The sequence below is a fragment of the Chelon labrosus genome, assembly GCF_963514085.1.
Source record: "Chelon labrosus genome assembly, chromosome: 1".
NCBI classification, from domain to species: domain Eukaryota; kingdom Metazoa; phylum Chordata; class Actinopteri; order Mugiliformes; family Mugilidae; genus Chelon; species Chelon labrosus.
Window position 1 is genome coordinate 27,526,158 of NC_140337.1, and position 14,019 is coordinate 27,540,176.

General features: G+C 42.3%; 1 protein-coding gene across 1 annotated transcript; it reads left to right on the top strand.

The window, feature by feature from the left end:
- Positions 1-7,419: 7,419 nt before the first annotated feature.
- On the top strand, positions 7,420-9,135 carry LOC311506077 (tripartite motif-containing protein 16-like; the record flags this gene model as incomplete). The annotated part of the gene is made up of 1 exon (XM_084569956.1): positions 7,420-9,135. The coding sequence occupies exon 1, from the start codon at positions 7,465-7,467 to the stop codon at positions 9,133-9,135; it is 1,671 nt and encodes a 556-aa protein (XP_084426082.1). The 5' UTR covers positions 7,420-7,464.
- Positions 9,136-14,019: the final 4,884 nt, after the last annotated feature.

Genomic DNA, 14,019 nt, shown 5'->3' on the forward strand with positions numbered 1-14,019 from the left:
CTCAATGTCCATCCATTGTCCAACTGTCCTCAGCGAACACAGAAATCCAACCATGTCCTCAACGAACAGCTGTTGAATCCCGTAAACGTCGATCCCAGCGAGTTCCAATGAAGCAAGTGTTTGACTTCAATTGTAGTGACTTAAAGCAAACCAAACGAACTTAAAGAAGACACTGAGGTGGTGTTCTGGGATAAACCATCAACAATGTCCAGTTCGTTCCATATATTCGGATTCTTGTGATCCATTTATCACACAAATTAAACTCTCACCACGTTGAATATACCACAGCACTGTCCCAAATCCACACACTTAAAACGTCAGCCATTCCGACGAGCTCCCGGTTGACACGGTCAAAAACTTTTTGCTTCCCACACCAAACACACACACCTGATTTCCCCCACCTGTAACTCAGCTATATCCCCATCCACACTGGTGCGCTCCCTAGGTAAAACCCTGGAACTGCATGTAAATACATGAACACAGTGATTCAAACGAACGAGAAACACTAAATATATAATAATAATAATAATAATAATACATTTTATTTAAAGAAGCGCCTTTCAAGGTACCCAAGGACACTGTACAAAGTAGGTATAGGCAAGGAACACAAAACACAAAACACCCCCAGACACAAAAACACCCCCAGACACACACAACAGTACACTGAGCACAAAGCGAGGACAGATAAAAACAGGGAAAATAAATAAAATAAAAGAGGCGGTGTAAGTAGAGATCAGGGGGCTGACAGGTAAGCTAAGCTAAAAAGATATGTTTTTAATTGAGTTTTAAAAGTGGACATACATGTATTTTGGCGCATCACGAGTGGCAGGTCATTCCACAGTTTAGGACCTGCCACACTGAAGGCCCTGTCACCCATGGAGCGAAGACGCGTTGTGGGGACTGTTAAAAGACATGCGTCTGTAGAGCGGAGGGTGCGGGATTGCAAGTATGGGGTAAGGAGATCTGATAGGTAAGATGGGGCCAGATTGTGTAGGGATTTGTAGACTAAGAGAAGGATTTTGTATTGAATGCGGTAGTGGACAGGAAGCCAATGCAGGTGCTGGAGGATGGGAGTAATGTGATCCCAGGACCTGGTGCGGGTGAGTAGCCTTGCAGCGGAGTTTTGGACATACTGCAGCCTGTTTAGGGTTTTAGCCGGGATGTCGCACAGTAGAGCATTGCAGTAGTCGAGCCTAGATGTGATGAAGGCATGTATGAGGGTTTCTGCTGTAGATGCGTTAAGGGAGGGCCGGAGTTTGGAGATGCTTTTGAGGTGGAAGAAAGACACCCTGGTGATGCTTTTGATATGTGACTCAAATGAGAGAGTAGGATCAAGGATTACGCCCAGATTCCTAACTTCAGCAGAGGTTGTAGTGAAATAGCCGGGGATAGATAGCTGCAGATGTTCAAGTTTTTTTAGAATGTTAGGGGTGGAAATGAGAATAGCTTCAGTCTTATCTTGGTTGAGTTTGAGGAAATTTTGAGTCATCCAGTTGTTAATGGCATTTAGACAGTTGACCAGATTGGATGATGATAGTATGTGAGCGGGCTTGGTGTGAATGTAAATCTGGGTGTCATCTGCGTAACAGTGAAAATTGAGCCCATGATGTTGTATTATGTGGCCCAGGGGAAGGACGTAGATTAAAAACAGCAGGGGGCCAAGGACAGAGCCCTGGGGGACACCATGTGAGAGGGGTGAATTTGGAGATCTGAAATTCCCAATTGAGACAAACTGTTCTCTGTCAGTGAGGTATGACTTAAACCAGGCCAATGGAACACCAGTGACACCGAGCAAGGTCTCTAACCGAGTGAGTAGGAGGTTGTGGCAAACAGTATCAAAAGCAGCTGTGAGGTCAAGGAGAATGAGAATGCTGACATGGCCTGAGTCAGCAGCTAATAGCAGGTCATTGACAACCTTAACCAGGGCAGTCTCAGTACTGTGCATGGCCCTGAAGCCAGACTGAAACTTTTCCCAGAGGCCATGGCATGTGAGGTACTGTTGGAGCTGGCTGGCAACTGTGCGCTCCAGGAGCTTTGCAATAAACGGGAGGTTAGAGATGGGCCGATAGTTCTTATAATCCTCTGCGGCTGCCCCAGGCTTTTTTAAAACAGGAGTGATGGCTGCTGTTTTGAGAGGCAGAGGAACAGAGCCCAGAGAGAGGGAGGAGTTTATTATTTGTGTCAAGAGAGGGCAGAGGGCAGGTAGGCCGGCCCTGACCAATGGGGTGGGCATAGGGTCAAGAAGGCAGGTGGTGGGTCTAGACTTATTGACAAGGTCAAAGACATCCTGTTCATTAAGAAGTGAAAAGGTAGAAAAGGATCTGTTGAGTGTTGCACAGGGGGATGGGGGGACATCATCATGGGTGGTCTGGGTAGTCTGGAGCTGTTTGTAGATCAAGCTAATTTTGCTTTGGAAGAAGTCAAGGAATTCACAACAGAGTTGAGTGGATGGGGTAAGTGGGAAGGATTTGGCGGGCTGGGTGAGCTTATTAATAGTAGAGAAGAGGGCTCTCGGGTTGTTTTGGCCTCTGTCAATGATGGTGGTGTAATACATGGTCTTGGCCTGATTTAGAGCCTCCTTGTAGGTAGAGACATGGTCACTGTACGCCAGGGCATGGACAGTTAGGCCAGTCTTCCGACTAAGTCGCTCTAGTTGACGTCCAGCCGCCTTCATTTTACGGAGCTCAGGTGTAAACCATGGGGCAGAGTGAGTGAAGGAGACTAGGCGTGTCTTCAGGGGTGCAAGGAGATTGAGAGAGTCAGCAAGATGTGTGTTGTACAGCAGGACCAAGTCATCAAGACAAGCATCCAATGACTCTGTGATAGGTTTTGAATGTAGAGTGTCTAACAGAGCAGCTGTAGTAATGCTCTTTGTGTTCCTGTATGTGATGGAGCGAGAGGCACGTTGGCGATGGAGAGGCTCAGGGACAGCAAGATTGAACATAATGGCTCTATGGTCGGACACAGAGACATCTTTAGGACACACATTAGTTGGCGTGATGCCAGCGGTGCAGACAAGGTCTAATATATGGCCTTTTGAGTGGGTAGGGAAATCAACGTGCTGAATAAGGTCAAAACAGTCTAACAGATTCATAAATTGTTCAGCAAAATTACAGTTTCCAGAATCTACATGTATATTAAAATCACCAAGCACCAGGATGGATGAGTACATAGGACTAACAGATGAGAGTACCTCAGAAAATTCATTAATAAAAACAGAAGACATTTTTGGAGGCCGGTAAATAAGCAATAAGAGGAGTGGTAAACCGCCAGTGAATTTCAAGGCAAGACATTCAAATGATGAATAATCCTGCACGGGCACAGATACAACCCTATAGCTGGAGCGGAAGACCACAGCAAGGCCACCTCCCCGGCCAGTTAAACGTGGCTTAGCAACAAACTCATAACCAGGCGGAGTAGCTTCATTCAATGAAATATAATCATTTGGTATTTGCCAAGTTTCAGTTAAACATAGTAAATCGATACCAGCATCAGTAATGGCATCATTGATAAAAGGTGCTTTTCTATTTAGAGAACGCACATTAAGTAAACCAAACTGCGCATTTCTAGAGGTAGGGTAGTCCAGGGGGGCCTTTGTCAGCTTTATGGAGTGTAAGTTCTCAAAGTCGGCAGTACGCCTCGTTACAGGCCACGTCTCTCTACGATATTTAATATTAACAAGATTGTAGGGGTTGACAGAAAATCGTCTAAATGAAGACAAAACTGGCCTCCTGGAGGATATAATGGTGTGGATAGGGAATGTACTGCCCGAAGATGGCCTAAAGGGGGCGCTAGTGAGATCAGTAGTAACTGCTGACTCACACAGAGAGGAGGGCGAGGAAGAGTGGCCATGAAAAGACGGAGGATGGGTAGTTTGAACATCCTTCCACGAGAGGGCGTCGGCACTAATCAAAGGTGCTTGGTTGTATTGGGTGGGCGGGGGTGGAGGCGCTAAGAGGCCAGGTGATGGTAATGATGATCGTGGTCACGCACGGATGGACAGCTGGTATAATACGGCATGCTGTATGTTAGCTGCTAGCAAGCGACTCCCGGATTTTTTCAGATGGAGGCCGTCAGGTGAAAAAAGAGAGGGGCGGGACCAAAAAGCGTCGAAGTTATGGATAAAGTTAATCTTGAATGAGCCGCACATTGACTGCAGCCAGGTGTGAAGATAAAGAAGGCGGCTGAAACGCCCAGGGCCGCGGCCCGACGTGGGGATAGGGCCGGAGATGAAAATGGATTTTCCGCTGCTATAATGGCTCCAACACATTGTATTTACAATAATAATAATAATAATAATAATAAACTATTTGTATAGAACCTTTCATACGAGAAATGCAGCTCAAAGCACTTTACAACAAGAGTTACATGCACCAAGTGCTTCACAATGAACATGTTAAAAAAAGAGATGAATTACAAAATAGAGTAAAAATAGAACACATAGCTTCAGCTCTATTTCTGGTTCAGTAGAAGCAGTTTGAGATTTACAATAAACTCATTAACACATTTTAAATGATTTGCAACAAACTCCATTTTTAGAGGTCTCTTAAGATTCAATCAACTTTTAATAATCTTTCTAAATCACTCAGTTCATCTCTTAACTTTGTAGAACTGATCACTTATTGCATCTTTTAAAAATGAATCACTTTAAATTGTCGTGGGCATCCCCACAGGAACAATTGTTTTGATATGTATGTTCCACAATATTTTAGAACTTATGGCTGGATTTGTTGGTTTTGTTTCATTTCCCTGTGTCTTTTCATTCAATGCTGCACTTTACATCTGGTTGTATTCTGCACAGTAACAATAAGGGGGTTTGTATTTTCTTCTAGGTTTGCAGCTCATCAACAGTGCATGCACCTGTCTGGAGAACGTCCACACTGAGACTGAATTCCACGCAGTCCTAGCGCATCGTGACAGTGTCACAACGAGGCCATGAAAGAGAAGACGCTCACAAAACTCTGCCTCTGCTGACTACGTTGTTGAGGAAATTAGCTCACGTGTAGATCGTAACGATGAAACAGAACTACGCAGGATTTATTATAGTTGCATTGACTCAGGATGTGGGAAATGAAAAATGGCTTCAGGAAACATAGTTGTGACCTGATGGAGGCACTCAACACCCTGGATCCTGAGCAAGACACATTCTTGGATGTCAGCAAGGTGAAGCCTTTACTTGACCTCACCAAGACACCTGCTGTGGACTCTGAACTCGAGGTGGCCCCGCAACTTCCTCAGGACACAAATGAAAGAGTCTTCTCTTCCGCGTGAGGACAAGTGGACAATGAAACAGGTGATTAAGGCTATAGGTAAAAGTTTAGTATTGTTTTTATTGTATTCAAAAATCTCCAAAGGCTCCTTTAAAATGATTAAATAGCCTATATTGTCATGGCATTGTCATTTGGGACCTTTAAAACAAACTGATATTTTTCAGCATCAAGCCTTCATCAAGCAGTCAAACAGATCACACATCACACCGTACATGATTCGGTTCAATGAGATGAGAATCTATTTGATTGTTCAGCATGATGTTGCATACAATTTCTATTGTTATCTGGGGAACTATTTTGTTTGTAATGATATTGATTTCAACCCTATTTCTCAATCCTTACAGATTTGGAAACAGTTCCAGTTCCACTGGATGCAATGCCTACCGTCCTGACAGCATTTAAACATGGCCTGACTTTTGGAGCCGGCTCCGCGTCCTGTGAAAATTAATTTTCCACTTTTAAAAATGTCTTCACAGAGCATCGGCTAACTGTGCTTCATCAACGCAAAGCCAATCTGATCCAGTTGGTGTTTGAAAAGGACTTGACTCAGAAATTTAGGAATGAGTGGAAGGACAGTGTTTTAAGAAGGTTTCACACAGTCCACAACTGTCTGGCTATTCCCCTAATAAACATGATCACATAAACTATATCCTAATAAACACAAAAACCCAAACAATATCCCTTAACCTTACTACTAACAGAAACATATAATGCATTAATGGCTCCTACATAATGTTTTGTCAAGTCAGTTACTGCATTTTGGGCTAATGAGACAGTTTCTGTCTTTGGCCACTAGGTGTCAGCAGAGTCAAATGTAAATGTTGTGGAGCAAATAACCTTTTCATGAGAACAATCACAACAAGTGAAGCCACGTCATTATTTGAATCTAATTATCTCACTGAGACTTTTTCAACATTTAAACTGATTCACCAGCAAAAAGGAAATAAAACTGTCCAGCAAACAAGAAGCAAACAAGTCATAAAATCCACAGAAAATCTAAAGTCATATCAAACATGGACTAAAGGGGAGCTGATGCTGAGTTTCTCTCTGTGTCTGTACTAAAGCCTAAACCTAAACGTCCCAATGTACCCAACGTACCTTGACGGCATTGGTGAACTTTGAGCAGAAGGCGTGGAAGACGCCGAAGCAGTCGTCCAGCCTGAACGTCTCTCTGTCCTCGCAGAAGAAGTCCATCAGCTCGTCACCTTCACGAGGTTCATGGGTTTGTATTCAGTAAAAGTCCTTGTATGAGTGCGAGGAAAGAATTTAACAATTTATTTATGTCAAATATGAGGAATTTATCTCAATGAATCAATTATTTAAATGTAAAGATTATTTCTGTTGCATTCTGGCCTCAAGCTGCAGATCAGTGACTGTCTTATAAGGATGACAGACGTTAAACACAAACACAGTCCTGGACATTTGAAGACTGTGCAGCAGGAGAACTGCATTTCCCATGAAGCACCAGTTCTAATGCACCTTTCCTGACGTCAGGCAACACTGACGACGACAACAAGGAAGGAGGAAGAAGTCTTTAGTTAAACTCTACGATGGCCATGTTTAACAATCCTTAGAGTCTATTCAGTGGTGTCTCACTCTGCATGAAGATATTTATAATCTAGAAATACTTCAACAGGGAGGAAACTAGAAGAAAACTACAATCAACAGGTAAAGATCTGGAGCATTCATTCATGTCCTTCTCTTTGTGGTAGACTTGGATTATAATCTGCCTTCGTCTCGTAGAGTGTTCCTCACACGGAAGGATGTAGTGAAGGGGTTTGTGATTTTCTTACTTCTACTGCAGTGGTTATATAATTATGTGAATTATAGTAGTCATGAAAATGTGTCATCAAACTGTGTTTTAGCTCATTTTACCACCTAAACATTTAGCTGACCAACGTTTTTAAATGTGCTCTGCTCTAAAAAGTTTCAAACTGTTTCTCTTCCTGGAATTAGTCAACGTCTGATAACCACTCCCTCTTCCTGGAGCAGCTCCACTCATATTTCCTCATGTTTCCTTGTTCCCTCCCCTTTAGATCTCTACATTGAAGATGGGTGTAACCAGCATGTGGTGAAGTGTGAGAGCTGACAGGCTCCATTCACTGTAGAATCACATGTTGTTCAGATCAGAGCTCAGACTAGTTTCACTTCTAGCAAACAGAAACTCACACAGTCATCGACACTGAGAGGTGAAATGGAGCATAAAGGAGTTCAGCTGGACAGAGAAACCTTCTCTTGTTCCATCTGTCTGGATCTACTGAAGGATCCTGTGACTACTTCCTGTGGACACAGCTACTGCATGAACTGTATTAAAAGCCACTGGGATGAAGAAGACCAGAAGGGAATCTACAGCTGCCCTCAGTGCAGGAAGACTTTCATACCGAGGCCTGTCCTGGAGAAAAACACCGTGTTAGCAGAGTTAGTGGAGCAGCTGAAGAAGACTGGACTCCAAGCTGCTCCAGCTGATCACTGCTATGCTGGACCTGAAGATGTGGCCTGTGATGTCTGCACTGGGAGGAAGTTGAAAGCCTTCAAGTCCTGTCTCAACTGTCTGATTTCTTACTGTGAGAAACACCTCCAACCTCACTATGATGTAGCTCAGTTCAAGAAACACAAGCTGGTGGAGCCCTCCAAGAAGCTCCAGGAGAACATCTGCTCTCGTCATGATGAGGTGATGAAGATTTTCTGTCGTACTGATCAGCAGAGTATCTGTTATCTCTGCACAATGGATGAACATGAAGGCCACAAAACAGTCTCGGTTGCAGCAGAAAGGACTGAGAAGCAGAAGGAGGTGGAGGTGATGCTACGAAAAATCCTGCAGGGAATCCAGGAGAGAAAGAAAGATGTGGAGCTGCTTGGACAGGAGCTGAAGGCCATCAATGGCTCTGCTGATAAAACAGTGGAGGACAGTCAGGAGATCTTCACTGAGATGATCCGTCTCATCCAGAAAACAAGCTCTGATGTGACGCAGCTGGTCAGATCCCAGCAGGAAACTGAAAAGAGCCGAGTCAAAGATCTTCAGGAGAAGCTGGAGCAGGAGATGACTGAGCTGGAGAGGAAAGGCTCCGAGCTGAAGCAGCTCTTAAACACAGAGGATCACAACCAGTTTCTACACAACTACCCCTCACTGCCACCACCCAGTGAGTCTACACACTCATCCAGCATCAAGATTCGTCCTCTGAGGTACTTTGATGACGTGAAAGCAGCTGTGACAGAGACCAGAGAGAAACTACAGGACATTCTGAGAGAGACATGGACAAACATCTCACTGACAGTGACTGAAGTGGATGTTTTACTGCCACAACCAGAGCCAAAGACCAGAGATGAATTCTTGAAATATTCACGTGAAATCACACTGGATCCAAACACAGCAAACACAAAGCTGTTATTATCTGAGGGGAACAGAAAAGTAAGAAGAATGAATCAACAACAGTCTTATTGTGATCATCCAGACAGATTCACTTATTGGACTCAGGTCCTGAGTAGAGAGAGTCTGACTGGACGTTGTTACTGGGAGTTGGAGTGGAGAGGAAGAAGAGTTGGTGTAGCAGTCGCATACAAGAATATCAGCAGAGCCGGGAGCTCAGATGAATGTTGGTTTGGGTATAATGACAAATCGTGGTCATTATATTGTGACACAAACAGTTATGAATTTTACTACAACAAAGTCTCAACTGACGTCTCAGGTCCTGTTTCCTCCAGAGTAGGAGTGTACCTGGATCACAGAGCAGGTATTCTGTCTTTCTACAGCGTCTCTGAAACCATGACTCTCCTCCACAGAGTCCAGACCACATTCACTCAGCCTCTCTATGCTGGACTTTATCTTTATTATGGATCCACTGCTGAGTTGATTAAAGTCAAATAGACAGAAGTCACTTCAGGGACAGTTGGTTAAAATGTGTCTTTTAGTCTCAAGCTGAAGCTTCACATGATGAATAAAGCTGCTGTTTTTGTCATTTGTGTTTAACTTTTATTAGTTCTCGGTAAATTAGTGAGTAGGAATAAAAGCCAAGGATTTTGACTTTGATATAAAACTTATTTGCATTTGTTTGTTCTATCGTTGTATTGGAGTTGATTTGTTTTTCCCTGGAGCCTTGAATTTATCTAATCATGTGGACATATTGATTGATGTAAAGAGTTTTCTTCAATATAACCAGTTTATTCTTCCATTAAAACATATGGATGGACTTTATGTTAGTGTCAACGTGGACATCTAAAGGTTTTTTCTTCTACATTCTTCGTTGCTGTTTTTTGTGCTTCTAATAAAGTTTCCTTGAATAATTAATAAAAGTTGACAGAGTTTAAACACCACAGAGTTTCAATGAGGTCTTTGTGATACTGACAGGGAGGATGGAATAAGATGGTTTAAGGTTAAAGAATAATTAAGAAAGAAGGTTGCAGATAAATCTTAGGTCAGGGTTAAATCAATTCAAATCCATTTATTTTAAAACTTTATCGCCTATAAAGAACATTAACAGGTAATTAAACGTCAAACTGATGACGGATAATTAAATCTTTAATGAAATCTGTACCAATGAACTAAAATATATACAGGTTTATTTATTTATTAACTGTTAATCTATTAGTATGATTAGTTTTTTTAAATGACCATATATAATATTTATATTGTCTAATTCTACTGTATATTAAATAAATGATCATTCATAAACCACACATGTCAAACTCAAGGCCCATAACTGTATCAGGGTAGATAATATTTAGATCTATCACAACTGACCCGCAGGTGTTTCACGTGCGTCAGATAGGTACGTCATTTAGCTCCTCCTCCCAACTTTATTGACAAACTCGTCAGTCTCATGGTTGCCTTGGCAACCTCTCAGCATATCGGTACGGCAGCGCGTCGCTCTGCTACAAGCATTAGAGAACTAAATACTAAAATATGTTAACGGAGATCCTGACACAGAGACGCAGTAACGCTGTACCAGTTAGCAGACAGTTAGCACACACGGCTAACAGAAAACTGACTATAAATGACAACACCACTGCAGCTAAACACCAGTCTGTTAGCATACATGCTAACATACAGACACACTGAAAGTGACCGTTAGCCAAACAACAGCAACATGTTTAACACGGTATTAGCATTAGCATGCTAACTTAGCCCCGTGGTTAGCTCCGCTGATTGGGTTTGACACCACTGTCCTAAACAACCAATCAAACCACAGTAGTGTAATAAAATAGGCTATGCCCATGAACTGTCATCTTCTGGCAAAACCATTGACCATTATTGTTAGATTTAGTGTTGATGTGTGTGAGACAGACATGTGTTTTGGACATTTATGGAAATACGGAACAAATCGCGTCCCGTATTGGACGATTCCGTATTTTACGGGACGGGTGGCAACCCTAGTTAGACTTTTAGAACAAATCATTTTTCACATTTTAGTTCAATATTTACGTTTAACGTCGCCATGGCGTTTCACTAAAAACATCCGTTTAGCTAAATGATGCTTCCCTTACGTCTTTTGACTTCTTCGCCGGCCTCATGTAAAGACACTGTCTTTAACTCACAGCCTTTTCCCGCCCGTAGTGCGCTGCCAGGCGGGGAGTTAGCAGTTAGCATGGAAGCTAGCGGGACACGTCCTGAACTGAAGTGTCTCTCCTCATTGTGCCGCTTTGCCGTTGCCACAGTAACCCCATAAATGAGATATACGCACGTTTCTTTTACTGTGGTAAAAAACAACGCTTCTTCCCACTCACTGGGACGTCCCACAACATGGTTCGTTTTCTTTAGCTTTACCTCCATGTCTTTCTGTTGTTAGACCCTCATCTAGCTCCTCAACGGAGCCGCGGTCGCTTCCATACATCGGTAAAAACAAAGATGGCTTCTTCTTCTTCTTCTTCTTCTTCTTCTTCTTCTTCTCCTGTAATGTTTATTGGCAGTTTGCATGCTTAGTGCACTACCGCCATCTTCCGGGCTGAGGAGTGACCCAATGGGATGCTATTTTATACCCAATTTAACAAATAATAAAAAAAAAACGAATAAATAAATAAAAATAAAATAAAATTTAAATTCTACTTGCTAGTTGGGTTTCTTTAAGGAAAGCTATAACAGCCCTAACTGTGGACTGTGTGCAGGCTGTACTCAATTAGTTTCCTATTGTTAAGTCTTTCTTTACCACTCTCTTCATCTTTTCCCTCTCTCTGGAATATTGTGTGCAGTCTTTAGCTATGTGTTTTACGTTTTCTATTTCTCCACAGTGTGTGCATACTCCAGTCTGGTGTTTCCCTATCATATGTAATCCACTGTTTAAACTTGTGTGTCCCATCCTCAATCTGGTTAACCATGTTTCCTCCTGCCTTTCCAATCCACTGATTTTACTAGCTGTTACCTCTTTTTGTATGTTATACAGGTGTCTTTTGCCTTTTCCCTCCTTATCCCATCTCTCTTGCCACATTCTGTTGATTTTGTCCTTAATAATACTTTTAATTTCTGACCTGCTTAATGCAATATCCAGCGTCCCACAACATGGTTCGTTTTCTTTAGCTTTACCTCCATGTCTTTCTGTTGTTAGACCCTCATCTAGCTCCTCAACGGAGCCGCGGTCGCTTCCATACATCGGTAAAAACAAAGATGGCGGTTTGTCTTGCGCTTGATATTGAACTTTGACATCAGACGAGGTCAGAGTTCATATATACATAAAACATAACTTATAATTTTATATTAAATAATACCATGTTCAACTCTACAGTAATGCAAGCGTTATTGATATAAAAAGAACAGCGACACAATTAAATAACATTTTTAGAGGCGCTCGATGGCGACAAGTGCTATTTTTAGAACATCCCCTGCGGGGACTCACATGGTCTCACATGGTCCCTGCGGGGACTCACATGGTCTCACATGGTCCCTGCGGGGACTCACATGGTCCCTGCGGGGACTCACATGGTCCCTGCGGGCGACCAGGTGCCCGCGGGCACCGTGTTGGCGACCCCTGATCTAGAGTGATCCAACTTTACCTGTCCATGACTTGGGATGTTTTTTGGAGCCTTCCAGGAGCAACTAAAAAGGCCTTAACATCATGGAGGAACTGGATGATGCTACTGTTTCGGTTCTAAATGGTGTGTTTAGGTGTTGCTGCATGTGCTACATAATATTTATGTGTATTATCACTGAATTATTGATTATGCATGATGATACTGATGTCAGAAACAAAATGTAATTCAGCTATTTTGCTATCTCGAAACTCCAAGTGTCTATTTTTTTTTATTTAGATTTATTCTTAGATAGTTGTCAAGTGGTCCTCACTGTAGTGAGGTTCAACCCCGCAGTTTCTCCCCCTTGAAAGGGCAGCTTGTAACGGAAGACTTGGACTGGAATTCACTCAATGACCAGGAATCAACTCTTTCTTTTCTTTCTTTTATTTTGAAAGTTGTCGTGGCCAAAAGCAGGTGAAAAACCTTAAACCCAAACACAAATACAAATAGGTCAAGAAAAATGTACCCCAAGAAACCATAAGAAATTAACATAATCCAAGATCAAATACTTGATATTAAACTACTCAAAAATTAATCTTGAACGTAAATAGAAAAGGAATCCCATATTTAAAGCACCCAAATAAATTTAAGACACTTTTAAAGCACTGTTCAAAGGGTTTAACGTTAAACTCTAGCAGCTTTAACCTCCTACAAATACACAATCCCGTACTTTTAGCTTTTTAGCCTTTTAAAGTCCTTTAAAATACATTACTTTTAACCCTACATGATATTAAATGTATGATATTTTAACTTACAATTCAAGCACATGATTCTTCCCTGTACAAACATTTTAATCTGAATTTGATTTTATGATTCACTTAAATGCTAAAGTCCATGTGGCACAAACAAAAGCTCACCGACTCCTTCTTCCTTGTTTGAACAAGCTTTAGTCCTGCGGTGTCACTTTTCCAGGCCCAGTTTCTCCACAGATCTTCACAGCCTGCTTACCACCCTGTGAGTGACTCCACTTCCCCTGATTACCAGATCATTCCCACCTGGTGATCATCGAGCTGTCTTCAGGCTGGGAGCCACACCCAGTGCTGAAGCACCCAGGCAGAGAGGGTGTGGCCTGCAACTCAGCTCAACAATAGTAGATGGAATAGCACAGACGCTGCAATTGGACTTTATTTACCTTGTCAAGTTGATTAGTGCTAAATTTATAGGTAAAAATGGTATCTGGTTTTTAATTCTAAAAGGTTTGTTAATGACTTGGCTTTGTTTACAGCTGCCAGCATAGATGAGGCCTTACTCCACCCCCTCAGTCTGGATGATTTAAGAGACCTTTGTCCTGGGCCAGAGAACTTTCTCAGGAGGAAACAGCTGTGGGCTCTTATTAGCCAAGAGGGAAGTTTTTGCCTACTTTGTCTAAAATATAAATAAATAAATACCTAGCACAACACAAGTTGTGCCATGGTTTGTCTCCACTTCCTTGTCCATGTCCTGTTTTATTTTGAAGTTCCATGTCTTGTCCTCCTGTGTCCTCCCTCCTTTGAGTCCCTCGTGTGTCTCAAGTGTATGCGATTGTCCCACCTGTGTCTCGTTTCCTCATGTATTTGACCTCAGTCTTCGTCTGCGTCCATGCCGTGTGTTCCTGTGGTGCCTCCGTGAGTTAATAAACTCTTTTTTGTTTTACTGCCTTAGTTTTTGTGTCTGTCTGCATCAGGGTCCAGTTCCCTAAACCGTAACACGTTGTTTCGAATTGTGTCTGTCATTTCCATTGTAATAATTGTGTTTTGATTTTTTTTCTTTC